Source organism: Somniosus microcephalus, chromosome 8, assembly GCF_052327205.1.
Source record: "Somniosus microcephalus isolate GS21.2 chromosome 8, FLI_Smic_1.0, whole genome shotgun sequence".
Classification (NCBI taxonomy): Eukaryota; Metazoa; Chordata; class Chondrichthyes; order Squaliformes; family Somniosidae; genus Somniosus; species Somniosus microcephalus.
This window is the reverse complement of record NC_140994.1, coordinates 210874927-210898847: the sequence shown is the minus strand read 5'-3', so window position 1 is coordinate 210898847 and position 23921 is coordinate 210874927. Positions and strand designations below refer to the sequence as shown.

The window sequence follows — 23921 nt, the reverse complement described above, 5'->3', positions numbered from 1 at the left end:
GCTTGCTGACCTCCTCTGGCTCTCCACCTTTCTCTCTTCCTTTAAGACTCTCCTTAAAACCCACTTCTTTGACCAAGGTTTTGGCCACCCTTCCTGTACTTTAGGAAATGAAGCAGCCAATTTACACACAGCAAGGTCCCACAAACAGCAATGAGATAATGACCAAATAATCTCTCTTAGGTGTTGGTTGAGGTATAAGGGCATATCCATACAAAGGTGAAATGGGAAAATTGCTTCACACTGAAGATCCCAGCTTTATGAGCAGAAATATTGCTTGTCTTTTGCAGATGTCTTTATACCAACCCCAGACAACTTGTTGGTGAACTTGAATGAAAGCAAAGAGGTAAATATTGGAATGTGATGCATTTATATAATGTTTATAAAGTGTTTTTAAAAAAGTACATGGAATATAGCAATCGTGAAGGCTCTGATAACTGCACCAAAGGTGGCTATCACTACAAAAGTTGCTCCTGCAATTTATCATTAACTATCGATCATTGGCCTTATTGTCAGCACATCCAGAATCTCCCTCGGAAGGACCGAGTTGCTACAGTTGATGCTGAATAAGTCTGGTATGCAACATTGGACTTGTCTGTGATATCAAGCTGGCTGTCCTGTGTATGTCTTCCCACCACAGTAAAAGTAGATTTTTTTTCTCTTTGATATGGCAAACTAAGACTTGGTGCAACCTGGAGGCTGATTGAGACCGCGTGCTCTCACATCCAGTGTTTTATTATTTATCCTATCAGCTTGCAGAGAGGCAAAGCGGCTGCTGGAGCTCCATGAATCCAGCTAGTGGAACCAGTTTCCGTGGGGTATGGTTGGGTGTCTATCCTGTGATCAGCGGGATAGTGACGCATTAGAAAATGTTATGGGGCACTGTGCTATTCCTGGTATCTCCTGTCTGACGAGTGAGAGCTCAATCCAATACTTGACCCAGGCATGTCTGCAGTGCTGTAGGTCACTGTTGATTGACCAACCAGGCCAACTAGTTTGTCACCCAGCTCTGGGATTCTTCCCACTCAACTCCAGGTAATCTTGCAAACCAGTGCCCTAATGGATAGGGTGGCTCTTGCTGGTCAAGCAGTAGGAAGCATACCAATGCTTTGTGCTGACGAGTTTTAGTTGGCTAAACTCTTGTGCATTCGGGCTACTGCCAACCTACGCTAACCTCTCTGGACTTTGGTAAATGGGTTATGTCCTTGTGGAGAGAAAGTGTGCACTCTATTCGGCAAACAGAAACACTACCTTTGTGCATTACTTGGTTGATTAATTTGGATTGTCTTAATCACATTGACACCCAACTGACCAAAATAAAAACACTATTCAGACTCACGACTGTGTACTAATACTTTTCCACTTCAATTTTTGGCTTCATCTTCTCGTATGCTGAAAATCTAGTAATTTGTGGTAGAAGCGGTTGCTTTCAGTTTTAGGATGTAGGTGATAAATATTGGGTTATGTAAGTGTGAATTTGCTTCTACATAGTAATATGTCACGATTTAATAATGGAACAATTATTGCAATACAGGAAAATAAAGACAAACCAGACTGGTTCATTTTGTTCAACATGTAATTTTAGACCTAAAGCAGTAGTTTATTTTTCTCCTTTTATTCCAGTTGATCCAAGACTTGCTAAGAACTTTACCACAAATGTTCAGCAATACATTGGAAACTCAAAGTGCCCTGGGTCCTGCACTGCAGGCTGCATTCAAGTTGTTGTCTCCCACTGGTGGCCGTGCCTCTGTCTTCCAAACACAGTTACCTTCATTAGGTGTAGGAGCTCTAAAGTCAAGGGAGGATCCCAATCAGAGATCTAGTATAAAGGTAGGATGCGGCTCTTCCTCTCGATGTTTGAGAAGTAGGCATAGTTTTTCACCGAAAATAACTATTACAGATTAGTTATTTTCTATGGCAGGTTACTTTCCATTGACTTTCTTTGAAGATATTTCATATAGAAGTTAATTTACTTAATTTTGAAGTGACTTAATTCATCAGATGTTACTTTACTGCATCTTGTTTGTCTCTTGGGGAAATTCGTGTGATGTGTATTTGTTTTGATGTTCCATTTTTAGTTTTGTTGGCTAAATTGACTAATTCCAGAGCAATTAAAGTGCCCTCCAAGTATGTTAGTTTAAAGTGGAAAAGTATCCATCTGACATTTTGCTGGTATATTGTTTATAAGTTTAAAATATTGAAATAGAACATTAGAACATAAGAAATAGGAGCAGGAGCAGGCCATTTGGCCCTTCGAGCCTGCTCTGCCATTCAATAAGATCATGGCTGATCTTCTACCTCATCTCCATTTTCCTGCACTATCCCCATATACCTTGATTCCCTTAATATTCAAAAATCTATCGATCTCTGTCTTGAATATACTCAACGACTGAGCCTCCACAGCCCTCTGGGGTAGAGAATTCCAAAGACACTCGATGCTCTGAGCGAAGAAATTTCTCCTAATCTCAGTCCTAAATGGCCGACCCCTTATTCCGAGACTGTGACCCCTGGTTCTACACTCCCCAGCCAGGGGAAACATTCTCCCTGCATCTACCCTGTCCAGCCCTGTAAGAATTTTATGTTTCAATGAGATCACCTCTCATTCTTCTAAACTCTAGAGAATATAGGCCTAGTCTACTCAATCTCTCCGCATAGGACAATCGCCCCCATCCCATGAACCAGCCTGGTGAACCTTTGTTGCACTCCCTCCTATGGCAAGTATATTCTTCCTTAGGTAAGGAGACCAAAACTCTACACAACACTCCAGGTGTGGTCTCACCAGGGCACTATATAAATGCAGTAAGACGTCTTTACTCTTATACTCAAATCCTCTTGTAATAAAGGCCAACATACCATTTGCTTTCCTAATTGCTTGCTGTACCTGCATGTTAACTTTGTGATTCATGTACAAGGACACCCAGGTCCCTCTGAACGCCAACATTTCCAAATCTCTCTGCATTTAAACAATACTCTGCTTTTCTATTTTTCCTACCAAAGTGGATAACTTCACAGGTAACATTTGCGCCACAAGTGCCAGGCAATGACTATCTCCAACAAGTGAGAGTCTAACCACCTCCCCATGACATTCAATGGCATTACCATCACCGAATCCCCCACCATCAACATCCTGGGGGTCACCATTGACCAGAAACTTAACTGGACCAGCCACACACATACTGTGGCAACAAGAGCAGCTCAGAGGCTAGGTATTCTGCGGCAAGTGTCTCACCTCCTGACTCCCCAAAGCCTTTCCACCATCTACAAGGCATAAGTAAGGAGTGTGATGGAATGCTCTCCACTTGCCTGGATGAGTGCAGCTCCAATAACACTCAAGAAGCTCAACACCATCCAGAACAAAGCATCCCACTTGATTGATACCCCATCCACCACCTTAAACATTCACTCCCTCCACCACTGGCGTACCGTGGCTGCAGTGTGTAGTATCTACAAGATGCACTGCAGCAACTCGCCAAGGCTTCTTCAGCAGAACCTTCCAAACCAGCGACCTCTTCCACCTAGAAGGACAAGGACAGCAGGTGCATGGGAACACCACCACCTCCAAGTCACACGCCAGCCTGACTTCGAAGTATATCACCGATCCTTCATCATCGCTGGGTCAAAATCCTGGAACTCCCTACCTAACAGCACCGTGGGAGTACCTTCACCACACGGAGTGCAGTGGTTCAAGAAGGCAGCTCATCACCACCACCTTCTCGAGGGCAATTAGGGATGGGCAATAAATGCTGGCCTTGTCAGCAACGTCCACACCCCATAAACGAATGAAAAAAAATTCTCCACATTATATTCCATTTGCCATGTTCTTGCCCACTCACTTAGCCTGTCTATATCCCCTTGAAGCCTCCTTGCATCCTCCTCACAACTTACATTCCCACCCATCTTTGTATCATCAGCAAACTTGGATGTATTACTTTTGGTCCCCTCATCTAAATCATTGATGTAGATTGTGAATAGCTGAGGCCCACTAGTTACAGCATGCCAACCTACGTAGTTTGCTTTGTTCAGATTTAAGACCCTAGTTTCGGATTTAACTAAATCACTTTCAAACTCAATATAAAATTCTATCATATTATGGTCACTCTTCCCTAAAGGCCCCTTTACTACAAGGTTATTAATTAATCCTTTCTCATTGCACATTACCAGATCTAAAATAGCCAGTTCCCCAGTTGGTTCCTCAACATGCTGATCTAGAGAACTATCTTGCATACATTCCATGAATTTGTCCTCCACACTATTACTGCACATTTGGTTTGCCCAGTCTATATGTAGATTAAAGTCCCCTGTGATTACTGTATTACTCTTGTTACAAGTGTGTCTAATTTCCTGATTTATACTCTGCCCTACATTACAACTACTATTTGGGGGCCTATAAACAACTCCCACCCCTTGCTGATTCTTGGCTCCACCCAAACGGATTCTACTTCTTGATTTTCGGAGCTAAGATCCTTCTCTCTACTGTCTTTATCCCATCCTTTATTATCAGGGCTACCCCTCCTCCTTTTCCATTTGCCCACCTCTTCTATAAGTTAAGTATCCTGGAATATTTAGTTCCCAATCTTGCCCACATTGCAACCACGTCTCCGTTATGGCTATTCGATCAAACCTGTTAATTTCTATCTGCGCTATTAATTCATCTATTTTGTTGCGAATGCTTCGTGCATTCAGATATAGTGCCTTTAGCTTTGACTTATTTCTATTTTTCCCTGATGTCACCTTAGTCACTGATGCTCTATTACCTCTGTTACTCTCTCTGTCCCTTCCTGACCCACTCTGCTTATTTTTACCCAAACCTCTACTCTGCTCTACAGCCTTGATATTTCTCTTGCTGCTTTTAAATTTACTCTTCCCTGAATTCTTGCACCCCGCCCCCTTCATTAGTTTAAAGCCCTGTCTATTGGCCTAGTTATTCGATTTGCCAGGACACTGGTCCCAGCCTGGTTTAAATGGAGCCTGTTCCAACGGAACAGCTCTCGCTTTCCCCAGTACTGGTGCCAGTGCCCCATGAACTGAAACCCCTTCTTCCCACACCACTCTTTGAGCCACGCATTTAAACCTCTAATCTGTTTGTCCCTATGCCAATTTGCATGCATTTATTAATGGGGTGTGCAGAAGTTGCCCCCTGCATCAGCTTGAAGTAACATAGATCCCGAAGCCTTCCAGACAAAATTCGAAGGAAGTCACTTTTCAAAACAACTGGTTTCAGAGAGTTTAATTTGATCAATAGTAAGGTAATGATTTTCCTCCTCCCTAACTAAACTAGTATTGGAGTCCAAATAGGAAGCACGCCTTGATGAGGTTGGTTCCTGATCACCAACCTGTAAAAAGCCTTGTTGGCATGAGTATATACATTTCAGATGGAAAAATTATGGGTTCTTTCCACATAAATTTAGAAATGGAGAGTTAGTGTCTTGTTTCCCTATCCATTTATACTCATTAAACCTGTATGAATGCTTTGGAACCTTCACATTTGCCAAATGGTAGTGTTGCCAATATAAATAAGCTATTTTTTTCTTAAATATGGTCCGAATGTAAATGCTTGAAAATCTACAGGTGGGAAAAAAAAATCAGTGGCTTATTTTTCAATGTCATTTTTGTAATATTTTTTTTCTGGATTTGTGAGCTTTTCCTAAATTAATCTGATTGACCATGCAAACATTAAATGCCTTTTTAAAAATATTGTATGGAATGCACTCTAATTTATTTTTTAATTTTCTAAGGATGTGCAGCACCTTTCTCCAGCCATTGATTTCTACAAGAAACTTGCTCTGGACTGTTCAGGACAGCAGATTGCAGTGGACCTCTTTATGATGAATGGCCAATATTCTGATTTGGCATCTCTGAGTAAGTGAGACTAGTGTTCATAATATAGAAAGTTAACTGCTGTTGCAAGAGTTACACTATAATTGCTGTACTTGTAGTAATGAAGCTAATATTGTAACCATTTTTGCTTCATTCTAAAAGACCCTCCTGACCACTGTTTGCAATCTCGGTGCCCTATTTGATCCTGAGCTGAGCTTCCGAACCCATTTCCACTCCATCAAAAATACTGCCTACTTCCATCTACGAAACAGCACCTATCTCCGTCCTTGCCTCTGCTTATCTGCTGCCGACGCCTTCATCCCTGCTTTTGTTACCTTCAGAATCAACTATTCCAATGCTCTCCTGGACGGTCACCCATTTTTACACGTTCCATAAACTTGAGTTTGATCAAAACTCTGACTGTTTTATCCCGTACCTCAGTGTTTGCTGACCTGCGTTGGCTCCCAGTCTACCAATGCCTCAATTTTAAAATTCTCATCCTCGTGTTCAAATCCCTCCATGGCTTCTCTCCTCCATCTCTGTAACCTTCTCCAGCCCTACAACCCTCCAAGAACTCTGGGATCCTCCAACTCTGGCCTCCTGTGTATCCCTCACTCGTTTGCCCTAGCAATGGCGGCCGTGCCTTCAGCTCTCTAGGCCTTAGCTGTAGCATTCCCTTCCTCTGCCTCTCTAGCTCTCTCTCTTCCTTTAAGATCCTCCTTAAAACCTACCTCATTGACCAAGCATTTAGTCACCCATCTTAATATTTGCTCCTTGGCCGTGTGTCAATTTTTTGTCTGATTACGCTCCAGTGAAGCGCCTTGCGATGTTTTACTTTGTTAAAGGCGTTATATAAATGCAAGCTGGTGGTGGGGGGTGGATTGAAGTGATTTATGCACTGCATTTTTTGGTGGTCCTATCTAAATTTTACAAATGGAAGTCATTTGCTAATGTTTTTCAGCTTGTATTTCGAAGTACTCGGCTGGTTGCATTTACTGTTACCCAGCCTATCACCACAAACACAATCCTGTCCTGGTGGAGAAGTTTCAGAAGGACCTGAAGCGCTACTTGACTAGAAAGATTGGCTTTGAAGCGGTCATGCGGATACGATGCACGAAAGGTCAGTCCCATTCACCAATACTATTGGAACTGTAATGTTCAGTTGCAGGAAATCTAAAGATCGTAATTAATACTGCGACGTTGGGGATATTGGGGGGCGAAAAATAAGTCTTTTTTACTCTTTGGGGCAGACTGAGGTATTGAACTTGGCCTGAAAGACAGTTTTGCAATTTCGGTAAATGTCACATGACGCCATATTTCCAATGCTGAAACTGAAGTATCCATTTGTTTTCTCACCAGGCCTTGCCATCCATACTTTCCATGGCAACTTCTTTGTGCGTTCTACAGACTTGCTGTCGCTGCCCAATATAAATCCTGATGCCGGTTTTGCAGTACAGATGTCAATAGAGGAGAATCTGGTAGATGTGCAGCTTGTCTCATTTCAAGCTGCCCTATTGTACACTTCAAGTAAAGGTATGGATAAACAAGAATACTAGGTATAAATGTGTGTAACCCCACACTTCTAGAAATTGTTTGAATTGCTGTGTAGAATTATATGGAATTTGCAGCATAGAAATGGGCCATTTGGCCCAACTGGGCTATGTCGGTGTTTATGCTCCATTCGAGCCTTCTCCATCTAACCCCATCAATATGTCCTTCTATTCCTTTCTCCCTCATGTGTTTAATCTAGCTTCCCCTTAAATGCATCTAAGCTGTTCGCCTCAACTACTCCCTGTGGTAGCGAGTTCCACATTCTAACCACTCTCTGGGTAAAGAAGCTCCTTCTGAATTCCCTATTGGATTTATTGGTGACTATCTTATATTTATGGCTCCTAGTTTTGGTCTCCCCACAAGTGGAAACATCTCTATGTCTACAATGAAAGCAAGATGCCGTGGATGCTGGAAATCTGAAATAAAAATAGAAATTGTTGGAAGCACTCGGCATCTCAGGCAGCATCTGTGGAGAGAGAAACTCTTTAGGCCAATGACCTTTTCTCAGAACTCCTTTCTTCAGGTGTGCTGATGAAAGGTCATCGACCCAAAAATTTAATTCTGTTTTTTTTCTCCAGAGATGCTGCCTGACCTCCTTCATGTTTCCAGCATTTTCTGTTTTTATTTCTCCACGTCTACCCTATCAAACCTTTTAATAATCTTAAAGACATTTATTAGGTCACCCCTCAACCTTCTCTATTCTAGAGCAGAGATCCCCAGCCTGTTCAGCTCTTTCCTGAAAAGTATAACCTCTCAGTTCTGGTATCATCCTTGTAAATCTTTTTTGCACCTTTTCCAGTGCCTCCATATCCTCCAGAGACCAGAACTGTTCACAGTACAGGAAACTTTCTGGTATCCGGCACGGACGGGACCGACGTGGTGCCGGTTCAGCAACAATTCCGGATAACCGAATGCCATAGTAAAAGATACAGAGCTCAGAGCTCCGTATAAAGCAACAAACCCTGTTGCTTAGCAACAGCTTCAGAACAACGTCCACAAGTTGCAAGCGTCTCTGTAGCTTAGCAACAGCTGCAGCCAAACCCTTGCCTTCCTCCATTTGTTGCTGTGCAAGTAATAAAAGTTATAAAACTTACCTGAAACCGACTCCTGAATTTTGCCGGTTAACCGACATTTCCGGTTATTTAGGGGCCGGTTAATCGAAAGTTTCCTGTACTCTGTGTGGTCTAACCAAGCTTCAATACAAGTTTAACATAACTTCCCTGATTTTCAATTCTATCCCTCTAGAAACGAACCCTAGTGCTTTGTTTTTTTTAATGGCCTTATTAACCTGTGTTGCTGCTTTTAGTCATTTTTGTATCCCTTTGCTCCTCTCTCCCATTTAGACACACTGCCATGCAGCTTCGTAATCTTTCAGTTAACCTCCACTGTGCCATCACTGGAGGTCCGAAGTGCTGGCCCGGTGGTTCCTCAGAGTGAATGTGTTTTGCCTGAGAGATGCATGCACCCACGTTTGATTGCAGTGTGGTATTGCACAGAGTGAACAGAAGCAGTCTCGGAACACAGCCCTGTGGGATACTGCTACTCACTTCCAACCACTCGGAGAAACTCCCTTAATTCCTACTCGCTGTTTGCTCCTTTTTAACTGGTTTTCAATCCGACTTTCTACCCTTCCCCATATTCCATATCCTTTAATCTTCTCTAATAGTCTCCTGTGTGATATCTTGTTGGGGCCTTGCAGGTTTAAATGTATTGTTTCAAGTGCTAACATAAATATCCTTCTGTTAACTTTTTGCCCCCTCTGAGTATCTTTCTCCCAGCTCTGCCCTGCCCCCATGCACCTGCTTCTCTCCCCCCACCCCAGACTCCTTGCTGAGGCAAGGTTCCATGGGGTATCAAGTGACCAATCGTCATGTGTGTGCCCAAACATAGTGTCCATAGGCTAATGGCTAAGTGGGTGGGGGGGGACAGTACGATCATCATCTCATCTAATGTCCACATGTTGACAGTTTGGAAATAATTCAAATTGGTATTTGTTAAAATATCAAACTCAAAGCTGTGTTTTGCCACATTACAGGTGAGCGTCGCATTCGGGTTCATACTATGTGTCTACCAGTTGTGAACTCACTGACGGATATCTACGCAGGAGCTGATGTTCAGGCTGTCATGTGCCTGCTGGCCAGCATGGGTAGGTGTTCAAATTGTATTCAGATCCAAATTTTAGGAAGTTGTACTTTTTTTTGATGTGCATGTAAATAAAAATGTTGTCAGATTTCCCCTTTTGGACAATTTTGCTACAGATTACTGAGCATCATTTTGTAGAATATTAAGATTTTGGGGGTTAAAATAGAGCAGAATTCCACACATCCAGCATGTGATTTTTCAAAATGTTGCCCTTGTTTCTCAGTACATTAGTCATGCCCCTACAGACTATTTCCCTGACACAGGGCAGGCAGGTGACCTATTTGAGTGTTTGCTGAACTTGCAGGGTGATGTTAGGGCAAACTTACACAGAGACTCAATGGGGTAGTGAGTCTGTGCATGCAGACTGTTTGCAGCTTACCTGTAAATGATGAAGTTTTAATATTTTGTTTCCTCCTCGGAAGGTGATGCTTTGCTAGTCTAGTATGGAAATTGGTATGTTTTTTTCTCTCCAGCAGAGGTTCAAGATTTTTTTTGTAGATCCTACTGTGAACGCTCTAACCTCATCAGCCTTTTGTTTTTTCTAAGCTTTGTGCTTGAGAACTACTTGTTGGAACTGTTTTAGGTACCTGCTTATTAAGTAATAAATATGCAAAAATCTTAGGAACTCTGTAGCAGTGTGCTGGTTGAATTTTTTAACACTGCTGTGACCATTTTGACCTTTTACTGTGTACAAAAAAATTAGAGCACTGTATCTAATGTTTACACCGGATGCTGCAAGCTTTCAGTTTTGATTGCAACACTGCCTTGCCTCTTTCTTGATTTAGCTGTTGACCGATCTATTTCATCAAGTTTGAGTGATGCCAGAGATGCTTTGGTTAATGCTGTGATAGATTCGCTCTCTACTTATCGTACAGCAGTTTTAAGCCAGCAGCAACAGCAACAACCAGGTGTAATGGCTCCCATCTCATTGCAGCTGTTTCCTCTCTATGTGCTAGCTCTACTGAAACAGGTATGGAAAATCTTTATTTCTTTCAAATCCCCCCTTCCTGGAGCAGGGTGCCTTGACATTCTTTTTAAACACATCTACTTTTCCACGATTGTACCTCTGGAAGGTCTAACTGAACTGCTCCAATTGAGTTGGGTAAAGCCCACTATTTCCCATTACAGTCCGCTGGGCTTCTTTCATTCTTTCTTCAGCCCTGCCACTCCCACCCCAGGCTAGTAAGAGGACAAATGCTGCCCACACATGTTCAAATCTGCTAGCTGTCTCAACAATAATTTGCATTTATATAGCAACTTACTCAGTTTAAAAAAAAAAAAAAAAAAAAAAAAAAAAAAAAAAAATCCTGTAGCACTTCATAGAATCATAGAAAGTTACAGCACGGAAGGAAGCCATTTCGGCCCATCGTGTCTGCGCCGGCCAACAAAGAGCTATCCAGCCTAATTCCCACTTCCCAGCTAAAGAGTGAGAAGAAAAAAGATAAATAGGGTAAAGGAACCGATCACAAGCCATGGTGGAAGGGTTAGAGAGTTGACTGAAAGCGTGTTTTTAAAAAAAAAAAATGGGATTTCAGAAGGTTTTTCCAAAGGTGGTGAGGAAAGTGCAGAGTTAGAGGGGTTTAGGGAGGCAATTCCAGAGAGCAGGCTGAAGGCTGTGCCACCAATGGTGGATTAAAGGCAAGAGAGACACACGCAATGCCAGAGCTGGAGGACAGAGTGGGTGGGAGTTGATACAAGGCGAAGGGAGGTTGCTTGAATTGGATTGGCTGAGACCTTGGAGGGATTTGAAGATGAGGATTAGGATTTTACATTGACCTGCATTGGCCCCAATGCACAATGAGGATAGGGTGATGGGTGAGTGGCACTTGGTGTGAGGCAGGATATGGGCAGCTGAGGTTTTTATATGTTCATGAATGGAAGGTGGGTGATAGGAGGCTGTCCAGGCAGACATTGGAGAAATTGAATTTAAAAATGACAAGCATTTTGGTGATGGTCGGGCTGAAGTAGTTACTGATAGGGGTGGTTTTGTAGAGTGAGAGTGAGTAGTCTTGGTGACTGATGTGATGTGAAGTTTGAAGCTCAGCTCTCGGTCGAACAGGTGGTTCAAGCTGAATGAGTGGTAGGGGATGGGGTATGGTCAGTGAGGTGGTGGTGGGGGGAATCGTGGCAGAAGTTGAAAACAAAGGTTTCAGTATTCTTGATGTTCAGTTAAATTTAAACTCAGCTATAACTTAATGCCACACAGGCAGGTTGACAGTAGAGACTTTGTTCTTCAAGAAGAAAGACTTGCATTTATATAGCACTTTGCAGAGCCTCGATGTCCCAGAGCACTTTATAGCCAATGAAGTACTTTTGAAGTGTCATCACTGTTGTAATATAGGAAACATGCAGCCAATTTGCGCACAGTAAGGTCCCACAAACATCAATGTGATGACCAGATAATATGCTTTAGTGATATTGGATGAGGGATTAACTTTGGCCAGGATACTGGGGAGAATTCCCTTGCTCTTCAAAATAGGACAAAGGAGGAAAAGGGAGGGGGTAGTGGATGGAGTTGTGGAGGCAATGGGCTCACCAAGGAACTGCCAGCCCAGGTGTCATCTTGAGAAGGGAAAGAAACGGAAAGTTAGAGTACTAAAGTACTCTGGGAGAGAAATTCATTATCGTCCTTTTTGGGGACGGTAACCTTTGAAAGCTGGAAAACTTGGCGCCAGGCGCTAATAATTCCCAGCTTTCACGAAATTGGATGTAGCGCTCCAGGAAGGAAGTGGAGCGCTCCACTTCCTTCCTGGTGTGCTAAAGGACGCAGGCAGGGCGGTCGTGGTGCAGCGCTGCGCAATGGGCCGTGCAGCGCTGCCGCGTTCCGAGGCCCCTTCCCTCCCTCAAAGGAAAGGGCCATCACTACAGGCTCTGCATTGGGACCAGTTAGCTGGTCCCCGACGGCAGTCACGATGTGACTCGATCAGCCCCATGCACTCCAGCAGAGCGCCGGGCTGATCGATCGTGGCCCAGGAGGAGCAAAAAAAATTGACCAATACCATTTCAGAAATTTACGTACTTACCTCGGCAACCTCCCCTTTAACTTTCAGCCCCGAAGCGCCCGGCCTCCTGATCAACGCCTCCTGCGTAGGTGTAATCACTCGGCAATGCTGCAGGGGGCGGAACCGAAGTTCAGGCCCGGGGCGATGTGCACAGTGATGACGTCACAATCTCCAGGCGAAGGAGATCGGAGCATAATGCCATACTGCCGCTGCAAACCTCCCGCCGAATATAGCGGGAGTCGATAAGTGCTTAGCACCCCGTTAGTGCCCCCCGGAGGCCCAATTTCTCCCCCCTGTCTTTACACATGCCCCACTTTGATTGCTACAAAACTAAAGATAATTTCTAGTCATTTGATGCTTGGAGACCAGGAACCCAATACCTATAAAACATTTAGAAGCTCAATCAACCCCTCAATCGGAGATATCCAAACACTTACAGCTTCAGGGATTCTATTCACTGGACGCCTGAATAGTCAGGTACTACCAAAGATAATGGTGGAAATTTCCTTTTCTGGGATATGAACAAATTTTAAGAATATTTTGGCAGCACTTGCAGATTTCAGTTTAAAGTCAGCACCTTTCTCCCTTTTGGTCTTCAATGCATGTATATTTTAGCTGTATCTTCATAAATGTTGAATGTGCGTGAACGTTGGAAAGAGTACACCTGGGTCTAGTTAGCCCCATCAAAACTTTACTGCATGTCTGTGACCCACCAAGATGGAATAAAACCAGTGAATCTGGTTAAATCCAACCCATATAACAATGAAAATTGATTGGTGGGGAACTAGAGATGGCATTGTTTATTCTTCTTAAAGAATAACTGCTGTATAAAGTGTTTTTGCAACAAACAAACCCAAAAAATCATTTATATAAGTTGAATTTTGTCATGAAACCCTATTCTTAAATTATAATTTAATGTACATTTCACGTAAACAAGCCAGCATAATTAGGTAAACTTGGAAGAATTTGGCAGGTTAATGGTCTGGTTTTTGAATTTAGAAATGAAGCATGAGTATATGCAGGAAGTTTAAAATTTGGTGTTGGCTACCCTCCTGGTGCCAGAATCTTTGCAGTGTTTAAGGCTAAATGTAGAAGTGTGATGCTTCTTAGTCTTGGCGACCCAGTTTAAAAACCAGCAACCATGAGTGCACTTCAGTTTCCAAAGCTGACTATAATGGCCCGTATTTTCCGATGCCTGCGGGTGTGTATGAGCTGTTTACACACCCGTCGGGACATCGGAAATGCCGGTTTCAGGCATGCGAAGCGCATGTGCTGAAAACTGGCATTTCCGATCTGTCAAGAATGCTCTTGACAGATCGGACGCCTTGCCCTGGAGAAGGGCCCCTGGGGTGAGGGGTGGGGGGGGGGGGGTCCCCGCTTTCTGCAGAACCTCTGCCCGCTGAAAACCCTTAGAAATCTTACGCCTGATAAAAGCGTACGGCCTGCTTTTATCAGCATAAGAGTGGGGAAAAAAAGTCAAAAAAAAATGTTTTTTCACTCATTTATAATTTAAAAATACTTTTTTAAAAAAGGTTAAGTTTATTTTTAGCCCCGTAAAAAACTTTATTTTTTTCAAAAAATTAAATTTTTGTTTAAAATATTTAATTTAACGTAATTTTTAAAACGTGATGGTTTTTTAAAAATGTATTTAATGTTTTAGTGTGTTTTTGGTGTGATCTCCACTCATACTTTTGACAGGTCTATCTGTCAAAAGTATGAAGGGAGAAGATTCCCTTCTCCTATTGGCTGGCCTGGCCCACGTGATCTCAGGGATGCTTGCGAAGTGCTTGTGCCCCTGGGATACGTGGGCCCTGCGCATTTCGTCTGTGGAGAGGCCCAGGAGCAGAAATGTCCGGACCTCTGGAGCCCTCGGGTAAGCTCGTAGATTTTTTTCCGATAGGAGGCATCTGCACACAGAAAGCCTCCTATCGGAAATTACGGGCCATTATTTGGGCAAATAGTCAATTTAGAACATTATTCTAAACTATTCCTTTAACTGTCCTGCCAAACATTTGCTTATCCTTTTTTGGGTGCTTCCTGCTTGTATTGAAACTAGATTAATCACATTGCACAGAGATGGCAACTTTGTTTAAATTTACTGCTGAGAGTCCAAGTTTCAACTTTTTAAGTAGAAACGCTAGCATAATTAGAATGTTTTTACAAATATTAAAATCTAATTTTACTCAAAGGGATGTGAAACGTTGCTTATCAATGTGTATTTTTACTTTTAGTTTTATTCAGTTATGCTTGCAATGGTTGATGACTGTCTTTATTGCAGAAAGCTTTCAGAACTGGAACCAGCACAAGGCTGGATGACCGTGTGTTTTCCATGTGTGAAGTGAAATACCAGCCTGTGTCTTACCTCATGCTTATGATTCATCCAAATCTGTACAGGATTGACAATCTTTCAGATGAGGTAGGTTGCGCTTTGCACTAAACCTCTTGTTAAACGCTGAAAGTATGAAAGTAACTTGATGAGCTGCCATTTAATGCATTTTTCCGTTGCAGGGATCCATTAACATTAATGATAAAACCATACCTCAGCCACCAATTCTTCAGCTGTCTGTGGAGAAACTAAGTAGGGACGGTGCCTTCTTAATGGATGCTGGCTCTGTAAGTGACTGTTATATAGTTTGTTAAATCCTATTTAGACCAGCCTTCTATTCTACAATTTACTTCTGTTTTTATCAAAATCATGGTTTGTTTTTAGATTTTGATGTTACCCATAATTTGCCAAAAAAATGCAGACCTGAAACGGCCTTCCTGTTGGGAGGCCAGCCATTAAAAGTCAAGATTTTATTATAGAAAGACCTTCATTGTAGCTTTATTCCTTTTGCAATGCAAATCTCTTGCTTACAATGAAAAAACCCACTTCCCAGACACAGCTGTACCTGGCCAAGTATCTGGTTTAGATGCTGATGCGTTGAGTAGATTGTAGATCATTGTTCTAGTGTTCCGACCATAGTGTTTGGTCCTACAACTGACTGGGGGGAGGTAGTGGGAATAACTAAGTTTAGTGGCGTGCTAGACCGACTATTTATGTAGATCTCCGAGGTGGTGAGTAGTTTTCTTGAATCATTGTTACTCATTTAAACAAGGGTGTTAATGGAAGATTAGCAGAACATTTTTTAAATAAAATTATTGTTCGAATCCAAAGTTAGAGAATTGCGCTCCTCATTTTAACTCTTCTTTTAAATATTAACCACAATTGTTTTCCTTGCATTTACCTGATGCAAGTGTCTTGGCCTGTTAGGAACTTAGGAACAGTTGTAAGCCATTTAGCCCCTCGAGCCTGTTCTGTCATTTAATTAGATCTGTACCTAAACTCCATTTACATGCCTTTGTTCCATATCCCTTTACACCCTTCACCAGCAAAAATGTATCACTTCGCACTTTTCTGCGTTAAATTTCATCTGCCATGTGTCCGCCTATTCCACTAGCCTGTCTGTGTCCTCTTGAAGCCTACTCTTTTAATCTTTTGATAACCTTATCAAATGCCTTTGGAAGTCCATGTAGATAACATCCATAGGCACTCCCTAATCCACCATGCTAATGACCACTTCAAAAAATTCAACTCTATTATTCAGACATGACAGACAGATAAATCAATGCTGATGCTCTTTGATCAGCTGATACTTATCCATGTTATTGCTACTAGGCGTTTCCAACTCACTTTGTAAATGCTCTACAGTGTAATTCTTTGCAGTGCCACTAAATCACTTTCCATATCAACTCTGTTTAGGTCAGAATAAAGCTGGCTTTTGTATGCAGTTGGTTTAGAGGGAATCCTAAACATTGCCATTGATCAGTGTTGGATTGAGGGGCTACTGTAGTTGCCAAGTGTATTTGTGACAGGTTGGTCCTACATACACTGATTGTAACTGCAGTTTACACAGTACAATATTGAATTGAGTAATACCATAATTTTAGTTTTTAAATAAATTAGTTTTGCTTAGGAATGTTAAATAACTTTTGGACTGCAGAAAATAACCTGTTAGTGAAAAAGTAATACTGTCTAGAACAAAACTGATTCTCACTAAATTTCAGTTTGTAGGTTTTTAATTTGTGTGAGTGCAGTTTAAAGTTCAGAGCATGGCTATATTAAAAAAAAAGTTGAATTTTAGTGCTGATCAAGGTGAGGGATGCACTTGTGCAAAGCAGTGTTTTTCATTCAGGTCAGTATTCAGGATTCTTTGATCAGGTGTACTGTGCAAGGCAAAAGTCCTTATTTCCTGTAACATTGTGTCTCGACTCAAACCTCAGAAAAGCACTCTGTATTGCACTGGTGGGAACTTTTCCATTTTTTATGTGGCCTCTGAGGGAGAATGTTGCTTTTATTAAGTTTTGTGCCTGTTAGAAATCTTCATTTAAAACTGCTCCAAACTTATTTTACTAAGAACCCTTGCAGCTGTCGAGGGTGGTTTAAGCAGCCTGTGTTAGATTCAAACCTAGGTCAGGGGTGAAAGAATAGTGTGGTAACTAACTGTGCCACCCAGTCCACAATTATAGCTTGAATTTAAGTTAATTTTCAACAACATTTTTTGAAAAAATACAAAATTAACCTTTTTCTGTCTTTCAGGCTTTCTTTCTCTGGGTTGGAAAAAATTGTTGGCCACACTTTGTGAGCCAAGCTCTTGGTGCTTCCAATTATGCTTCCATACCACAAAACATGGTAGGTCAAGTACATAAAAATCTTACAACTAAAGTCCATTTTCCTCATGTCTCTGTAGTGTCTGATGATCTTTTTCTATGTTGAAGATGCTATCTAAATGCAAGCTGCAACTGTTAAGTTTACCGCATCCATGATTGCCCTTCTTAAGTCGCTAGGTTTGAACTTATCGCCAGAATGTCAACATATCTCTTGGATCTTTTTCCATCTGTTTTCAGTAGTTGTTTCAGTATCTGATGCGTCATTGCAGTTATTTTGGAATGTTTTTGCATTTATCTCAATGTTCATATCCATTAAACAGACACAGCTTCCAGAACTGGACACTGCTGAATCTGAGCGAACTAGAGCCTTCCTCTCCTGGTTGAGGGAACAAAGACCATTCTTTCCCATACTCCATGTAATCAAGTAAGTGATGCAATTTTCGATACATGTTATATAGTATTGCATAGTATTTACAGCATAGAAACAGGCCATTTGGCCCAAGAGGTCCATGCCGGTGTTTATGCTCCACACGGGCCTCCTCCCACCCTTCTTCTAACCCATCAACATATCCTTCTATTCCTATCTCCCTCATGTTTAGCTTCCCCTTAAATGATTCTATGCTAGTCTCCTCAACTACTCCTTGTGGTAGCACATTCCACATTCTAACCACTCTCTGGGTAAAGAAGTTTCTCCTGAATTCCCTATTGGATTTATTAGTGACTATCTTATATTTATGGCCCCTAGTTCTGGGCTTCCCGCAAGTGGAAACATCTTTACATCTACCTGATCAAACCCTTTCATAATCTTAAAGACCTCTATTATGTCACCCTTCAGTTTTTTTTTAGAGCAAAGCTTGTCAATCTTTGCTGACGGGTAAAACCTCTCGGCTCTGGTATCATTCTAGTAAATCATTTTTTAATGGGTCTAAACTTGGATTTCGTTTTAAGAAATTAGCTTCAAATGTAAACGCCCTTTTCAAACTTCAGCATACTCTACTGATGCTGCTTCTTGTTGCTTTCAATATTTTTTTTTAGAGTTGGAAACCATAAATCAAAATGCCGCATCCAATTTATCCACTAACCAAACTCTAATTCAGAATGGCTGCATTTAACTATTCCACTGTACTGTATATTTCTGTGTTGAATTAATATTTAACACAGTAAAGAACAAATTAATGTGATCTATTTTCTGAGCTAGTCACTTATCAGAATAGAATTGTTTCCCAAGCTGGATTGATGTATGAGTATTTAAAAAATGTGCAATCTTGATTGAAGTGTAAACCCAGGTTCAGCTTTAGCAGTTACCCTTTGCCCGACTCTAGTGTCACCAGGTAATTGGGAGCCCTTTAGGGTAACCTTTATCTAAAGTTGTAATCTTCTTACAGGCTTACATATCAAATGTAATTGTCGGAATTCCTTGCTTCCACTTTTGTAATCGTTACGCTGTGTCTTTCCTTTGTAGTTTGTCCTGTTTTTGACTCCCCTTATCCATGTCGGCTAAAGTTAGTGACTCATTGTGGTGCTTCTGTCGCCAAATATAAATGGCCATTCAACTTTGGTGGAGGGAAGCGGGGCAGAGCCAGCACTGGCAGGATTGGCTGAATGGCCGCCTTTTGTGCTGTATCATTCTATGTGTACGATAAGTTTCAAGTTTTGCAAGTATTGTCAGATATTGTCTGGCAGTGGAGTTGAGGGTGATGGCAGAGAAGATAGCATGTCATCAGCCTACATATGGAAACTGACCCCATGCTTATGGATTTCACTGAGGAATTGGAGGGGGCCAAGGATGGAACTTCTGGGTGCCCTTGAAGTGACCAGGGGATGCAGATGGGGAAGTTATTGCAGTGTATGTGCTGGCTATGTTGGTACAGGTAGCTGTGCAAGCACATGAGGTGATGCTATGGACGAAGATGGGAGTGGTCAGTAGTGTTGATTTGAAAACCATAGGGAGATCAAGGAAACTTGGAGAGATAACACACTGCCATCGCAAAGGATGTTGATGAGTTAGACCAGGCAGCCTTGGTGCTGTGGGTAGGACAGAAACCAGACTCGGGCGATTGATGGAACATAAGAAATAAGAGCAGGAGTAGTCCATACGGCCCCTCGAGCCTGCTCCACCATTCAATAAGATCACGGCTGATCATCGACCTCAACTCCGCTCTTCCGCCCGATCTCCATATCCCTTGATTCCCCTAGTGTCCAAAAATCTATCTATCTCAGCCTTGAATATACTCAAAGACTCCGCTTTCACAGTCCTCTGGGGCAGAGAATTCCAAAGATTCACAACCCTCTGAGTGAAGAAATTCCTCCTCATCTCAGTCTTAAATGGCTTACCCCTTATCCTGAGACTATGCCCCCAAGTTTTAGACACTCCAGCCAGGGGAAACAACCTCTCCGCATCTACCCTGTCAATCCCCATCAAAATCTTGTATGTTTCAATGAGATTACCTCATTCTTCTAAACTCCAGAGAGTATAGGCCCATTCTACACAATCTCTGATCATAGGACAGCCCTCTCATCCCAGGAATCAATCTAGTGAACATTTGTTGCACCGCCTCCAAGGCAAGTATATCCTTCCTTAGATAAGGAGACCAAAACTGTGCACTGTACTCCAGGCGTGGTCTCACCAAGGCCCTGTACAATTGTAGCAAGACTTCCTTACTCTTTTTCTCCAACCTCCTTGCAATAAAGGCCAACATGCCATTTGCCTTCCTAATTGCTTGCTGTACCTGCATGCTAGCTTTCTGTGTTTCTTGCACGAGGACACCCAAATCTCTCTGAACACCAACATTTGAAAGTTTCTCACCATTTAAAAAATATTCTGTTTTTCTATTCTTCCTACCAAAGTGAATAACCTCATATTTCCCTACATTATACTCCATCTACCACCTTACTGCCCACTCACTTAGTCTATCTATATCCCTTTGCAGACTCTTTGTGTGAGAGGTTAGCTAGGTGACAACAATATAGGAAAGGGATATTCATAGATTTGGGTGTTCTGTGGGGACTGGCTCACCACCTGTCTTCCTCAAAGCCTCTCCACCACCTACAAGGCACAAGTGAGAAGAATGATGGATTACTCTCCACTTGCCTGGATGGGCGCAGTTGCAACAACAAAGAAACTTGACATCATCCAAGGCAAAGCAAGTTGGCACTTTACCCACTGGCCTAAACATCCCCGTCCCTCCATCACCAGCCTACTGTGGCTACTTGCCAAGGGTTCTTCAGCAGCACCTGCAAAACTCATAACCCCAACCACCTCGAAGGACAAGGACAGCGGGTGCATGGGAGCACCATCACCTCCAAACTCCCCTCCAAATTACACACCATCCAACTTGGACATATATCACTCTTCCTTCATTGTGGCTGGGTCAAAATCCCAGAATTCCCCACCTAACAGCATTGTGGGTGCACCTGCAACACACGGACTGCAGTGGTTCAAGAGGTGGCCCATCACCACCTTCTCGAGGGCAATCAGGGATGGGCAATAAATGCTGTTTTTTCCAGCTACACCCACATCCCAAGAATTAATGGAAATAAACAGAACCTGTTGTATTAAAATTGTGCCAATAGTTTCAACCAGTCATGTAGCTCGGAATGTAAAATTTGTATGTATAATTAGGTATTTGATAAATGCAGCAGTTTTACAATCTGCAGAAGAAGCTTCTGACACCTAGTGCACTGAATGCAGTAACTTTTTGGGGGGTGGATGGTATGGAGGAAAAGTTTAAACTTTGGAGATGAGTTCTCTGGAGAATGGAACGTTTTTTACTTTTTGTATCTTGTATTATCATGAACCACTCGCAAATCAGCAATCGGTCATGTCGAGGATAAATTCCCTCTTCTGTCCTAGCATGCTTTGAAGCGATTCTTGTATAAAAGCACTTTTTGTTGTACTCATGGTATTTGCAGTTCCCACTTCAGAGAAAGTGACAACTGTTTTGGTGTCTCAGAAAAGACCCAATCGTGGGGCTTTTTACGTAGCTCGAGTGAAGGAAGGAGAAGGTGGCATAACTTTTACAAGGTTCAGGAGGTTTAAGGAGCAATATCCTCGTAATGTTCTCTGGGCACATCTTAAAGTATATGGACCATACACTCTCGAAGTAAAATAGTTAAGGAAACTTGCAATTCCTTTACTGCACTAGTGTTTAGGAACTGTTGGTTTTGAATTCCTGAAACTACCAAACAAAGCAAAGCTGTATCTTACTCTAATTTAGTGTTCAAATTCCAATTTTATAGACATTTGATCATCCCAAAATGCAACCAGTTCCTTTTTATTTTGTTCGTTGCATGGATTTACATAAATGTCCAAGAAATAAGCAAGTCTCGTGACTACCAGAATGGTGGATGGCGAACTCTGGACCGTGGTCTTTCTTCATCCAGCAATTCCTATGTAAATATTAAGATCCCCAGATTTTCTTGGAAGCCCTGGTAGCTAATGTTTCATGCTTTTAGATAGAATAAACTTGCTTTTTTACCTGAGCACTTACCTAAAGCCTGTTGAAAAGTTTTACATGTACAAATATTGCAGGTTAAAATTAGCTGAGCTTTTTCACTTATTTCCTTGACACAGGGATGAGAGCCCTCTTAAGGCCAGCTTCCTACAGAACATGGTTGAAGATCGAACAGAGTCAGCATTGTCTTATTACGAGTTCCTACTTCACATACAACAGCAAGTGAACAAGTGATCCACAAAAGGAATGCAAGCTTCAGCTGGGTGGAGACAGCTCGTGTTGGTACAAGGAGTGCCAGTATTTATATATGCTTAATAAAATAATTAAATATTGGTATCCTTGTAAATCGAACATATTCTAGCTTTCATTGAGGCAGCCTACATTTTCTACACAGTATGGAAAAATTTAATAGATTGGATGACAAAATATTATAAATAGAACTAAGCCATTTTATGTTAATAGCCTTTTGAAGATTTACCTAGTTAAACCTAGCTGCATACAGTTGTGAAAACCTAGGTGTACCAGTTCTGTTCATGAGATTTGAGTTTCTACCGTTGGGAGTGTGGGGCTGTTTTTAAATGTCTCACACGGGTGTAATAGCATGGTTTAAATATTCTGTAGTAAAAGCTGTGGAAACTAGAGGAAATCATCACGATGTAGAGTTCGGTGTAAATTTCTGATTTCAAATCAAGCAATGGTTGAATGTCATCTCCTCCCCCAAAGACAAGACACAATATTACAGGAGATGCTTGTAAAGAATACAAAAATGTAACAATGGGATTTTATCACTATTACTGTACATGTGCTCTTCACAACTGGCAATTTAGAGAGATCAGGTCATCGTTTGTAATCGTATATGCTGATGAAGCAGTTTTTAGACTCTGGTCTTATCACCTATAATATTTGCTTCTCCTGTATCATTATATCTGGTCTTGAATCAGCTAGATATGACCACATTCAGTGTAACATTATCTTAAATTTGCTATATTTTTCTAGTTTCTCCTGCTTTTTTACTAGGAAAATACAGATTTATGCAAAAGTGACTTATTTATGTAATTCACAACATATGGTAAAGTGTGATTTATGTTGATGTTGCTGTATTGCTAATATTACCACATCTTTGTGCTTGGAGTATCATGTGTATCACCTTTTTAAATTTTGTCTTGGGTATTTAAGTTTGAATGATTCTAATATGCTAATAGGCAGAGTCCGTAACATTGCCTGCCATGTCTGATATTTCTACTTGAAGAGAACAAACACTTTTGAAATCATTGGGACATATGTATTTTACAGACAGGCTTTTTATTACAGAATTGTTTAAATTAGTGATCAAAATTGATGCTGCAAAACCTGCTGTAACAGTATCTGGGACCACAAATATTCATTTGAAAGTCCATACACTATGAAATGTAATCTGTAAATAGTAAATTGCATTTTGTAAAGTAGTGTATAAAATTGTAACAAATTAAATCCTAATTCTCTTAAAAGTGTCTAATACTGAGGCCTTGAATGTTAATGTTTTCAGTAATTCTTTAGATTTATTTTGAGGAAAAAATTTGGAGCACATTAGAGGAGTACATAACCTTTCAGTCAACAGTTTGCACCTACCCTGTTGAAATTATTGAACAAAAGGACTATTTGTAATGTGCACTTTACCTCATTTATTGGATTTGTTTTTTTGTGGGAGGTGGGTGTAGGGAGAATTTACAAAGTGAAGCATCCGGTGAAACAACTGTCTAATGCACTTCTGAGTTTGGTGGTGATGGAAGATGACTGCTTGAGTAACAAAAGTGGAATAAGAAAACAAAATCGTCTTCAAAGTGCAACTGTTTCTGGGTTTGCAATGGCTCAAAACAAAAGACTTGTAACTGCATTCGGACACCTAGTTTAATATAGTTTTCTGTCCATCTGTTCTCCAAATAAACTCTTATTCAAATTGGAGTCAAATATCACCAGTGAGGGGATCATTCTGTCTTTGTGAACACTTTTATATATTGGGTAGTTTAATGGGATACTGCTGGCAATTGCTTTACCTCGGTCAGATGTTTCATGAATTTTACCCTAGTGATTGGCAGGAGCACAAAGTATTTGATAAATTGTACTGAGCTTCTAATAGGCAAGTTAGGTTTCTATAGCTTAAAGCTTCCAGCTCAACAAATGGTAACACTCCATTTAAATTGGTGTACATAAGAGGCCAATTTCTGGGTGCTCACGTTCTCTGGGAGAGTTTCACAGGCAGGCAAAAGTATTGTGTGCAGTTTTGCTGCTGGTACTTTGCACTGCCTTTTTGGATTGAAGAGGGATGTTC

At 41.5% G+C, this 23921-nt stretch overlaps 1 protein-coding gene across 1 annotated transcript in view; it reads left to right on the top strand.

Annotated features, from left to right (window-relative positions):
• Positions 1 to 23100, top strand: part of sec24a (SEC24 homolog A, COPII coat complex component) — a 67343-nt gene extending 44243 nt beyond the window's left edge. The window contains exons 12-23 of the mRNA XM_085995665.1: positions 288 to 343; positions 1621 to 1827; positions 5733 to 5856; positions 6776 to 6934; positions 7174 to 7347; positions 9401 to 9511; positions 10293 to 10477; positions 14788 to 14925; positions 15018 to 15122; positions 17089 to 17181; positions 17480 to 17583; positions 21733 to 23100. Of these exons, the coding sequence (XP_085851791.1) occupies positions 288 to 343; positions 1621 to 1827; positions 5733 to 5856; positions 6776 to 6934; positions 7174 to 7347; positions 9401 to 9511; positions 10293 to 10477; positions 14788 to 14925; positions 15018 to 15122; positions 17089 to 17181; positions 17480 to 17583; positions 21733 to 21847 (1571 nt within the window). The 3' untranslated portion in view covers positions 21848 to 23100. The remainder of the gene's footprint in view (positions 1 to 287; positions 344 to 1620; positions 1828 to 5732; positions 5857 to 6775; positions 6935 to 7173; positions 7348 to 9400; positions 9512 to 10292; positions 10478 to 14787; positions 14926 to 15017; positions 15123 to 17088; positions 17182 to 17479; positions 17584 to 21732) is intronic.
• The last annotated feature ends 821 nt before the right edge of the window (positions 23101 to 23921 follow it).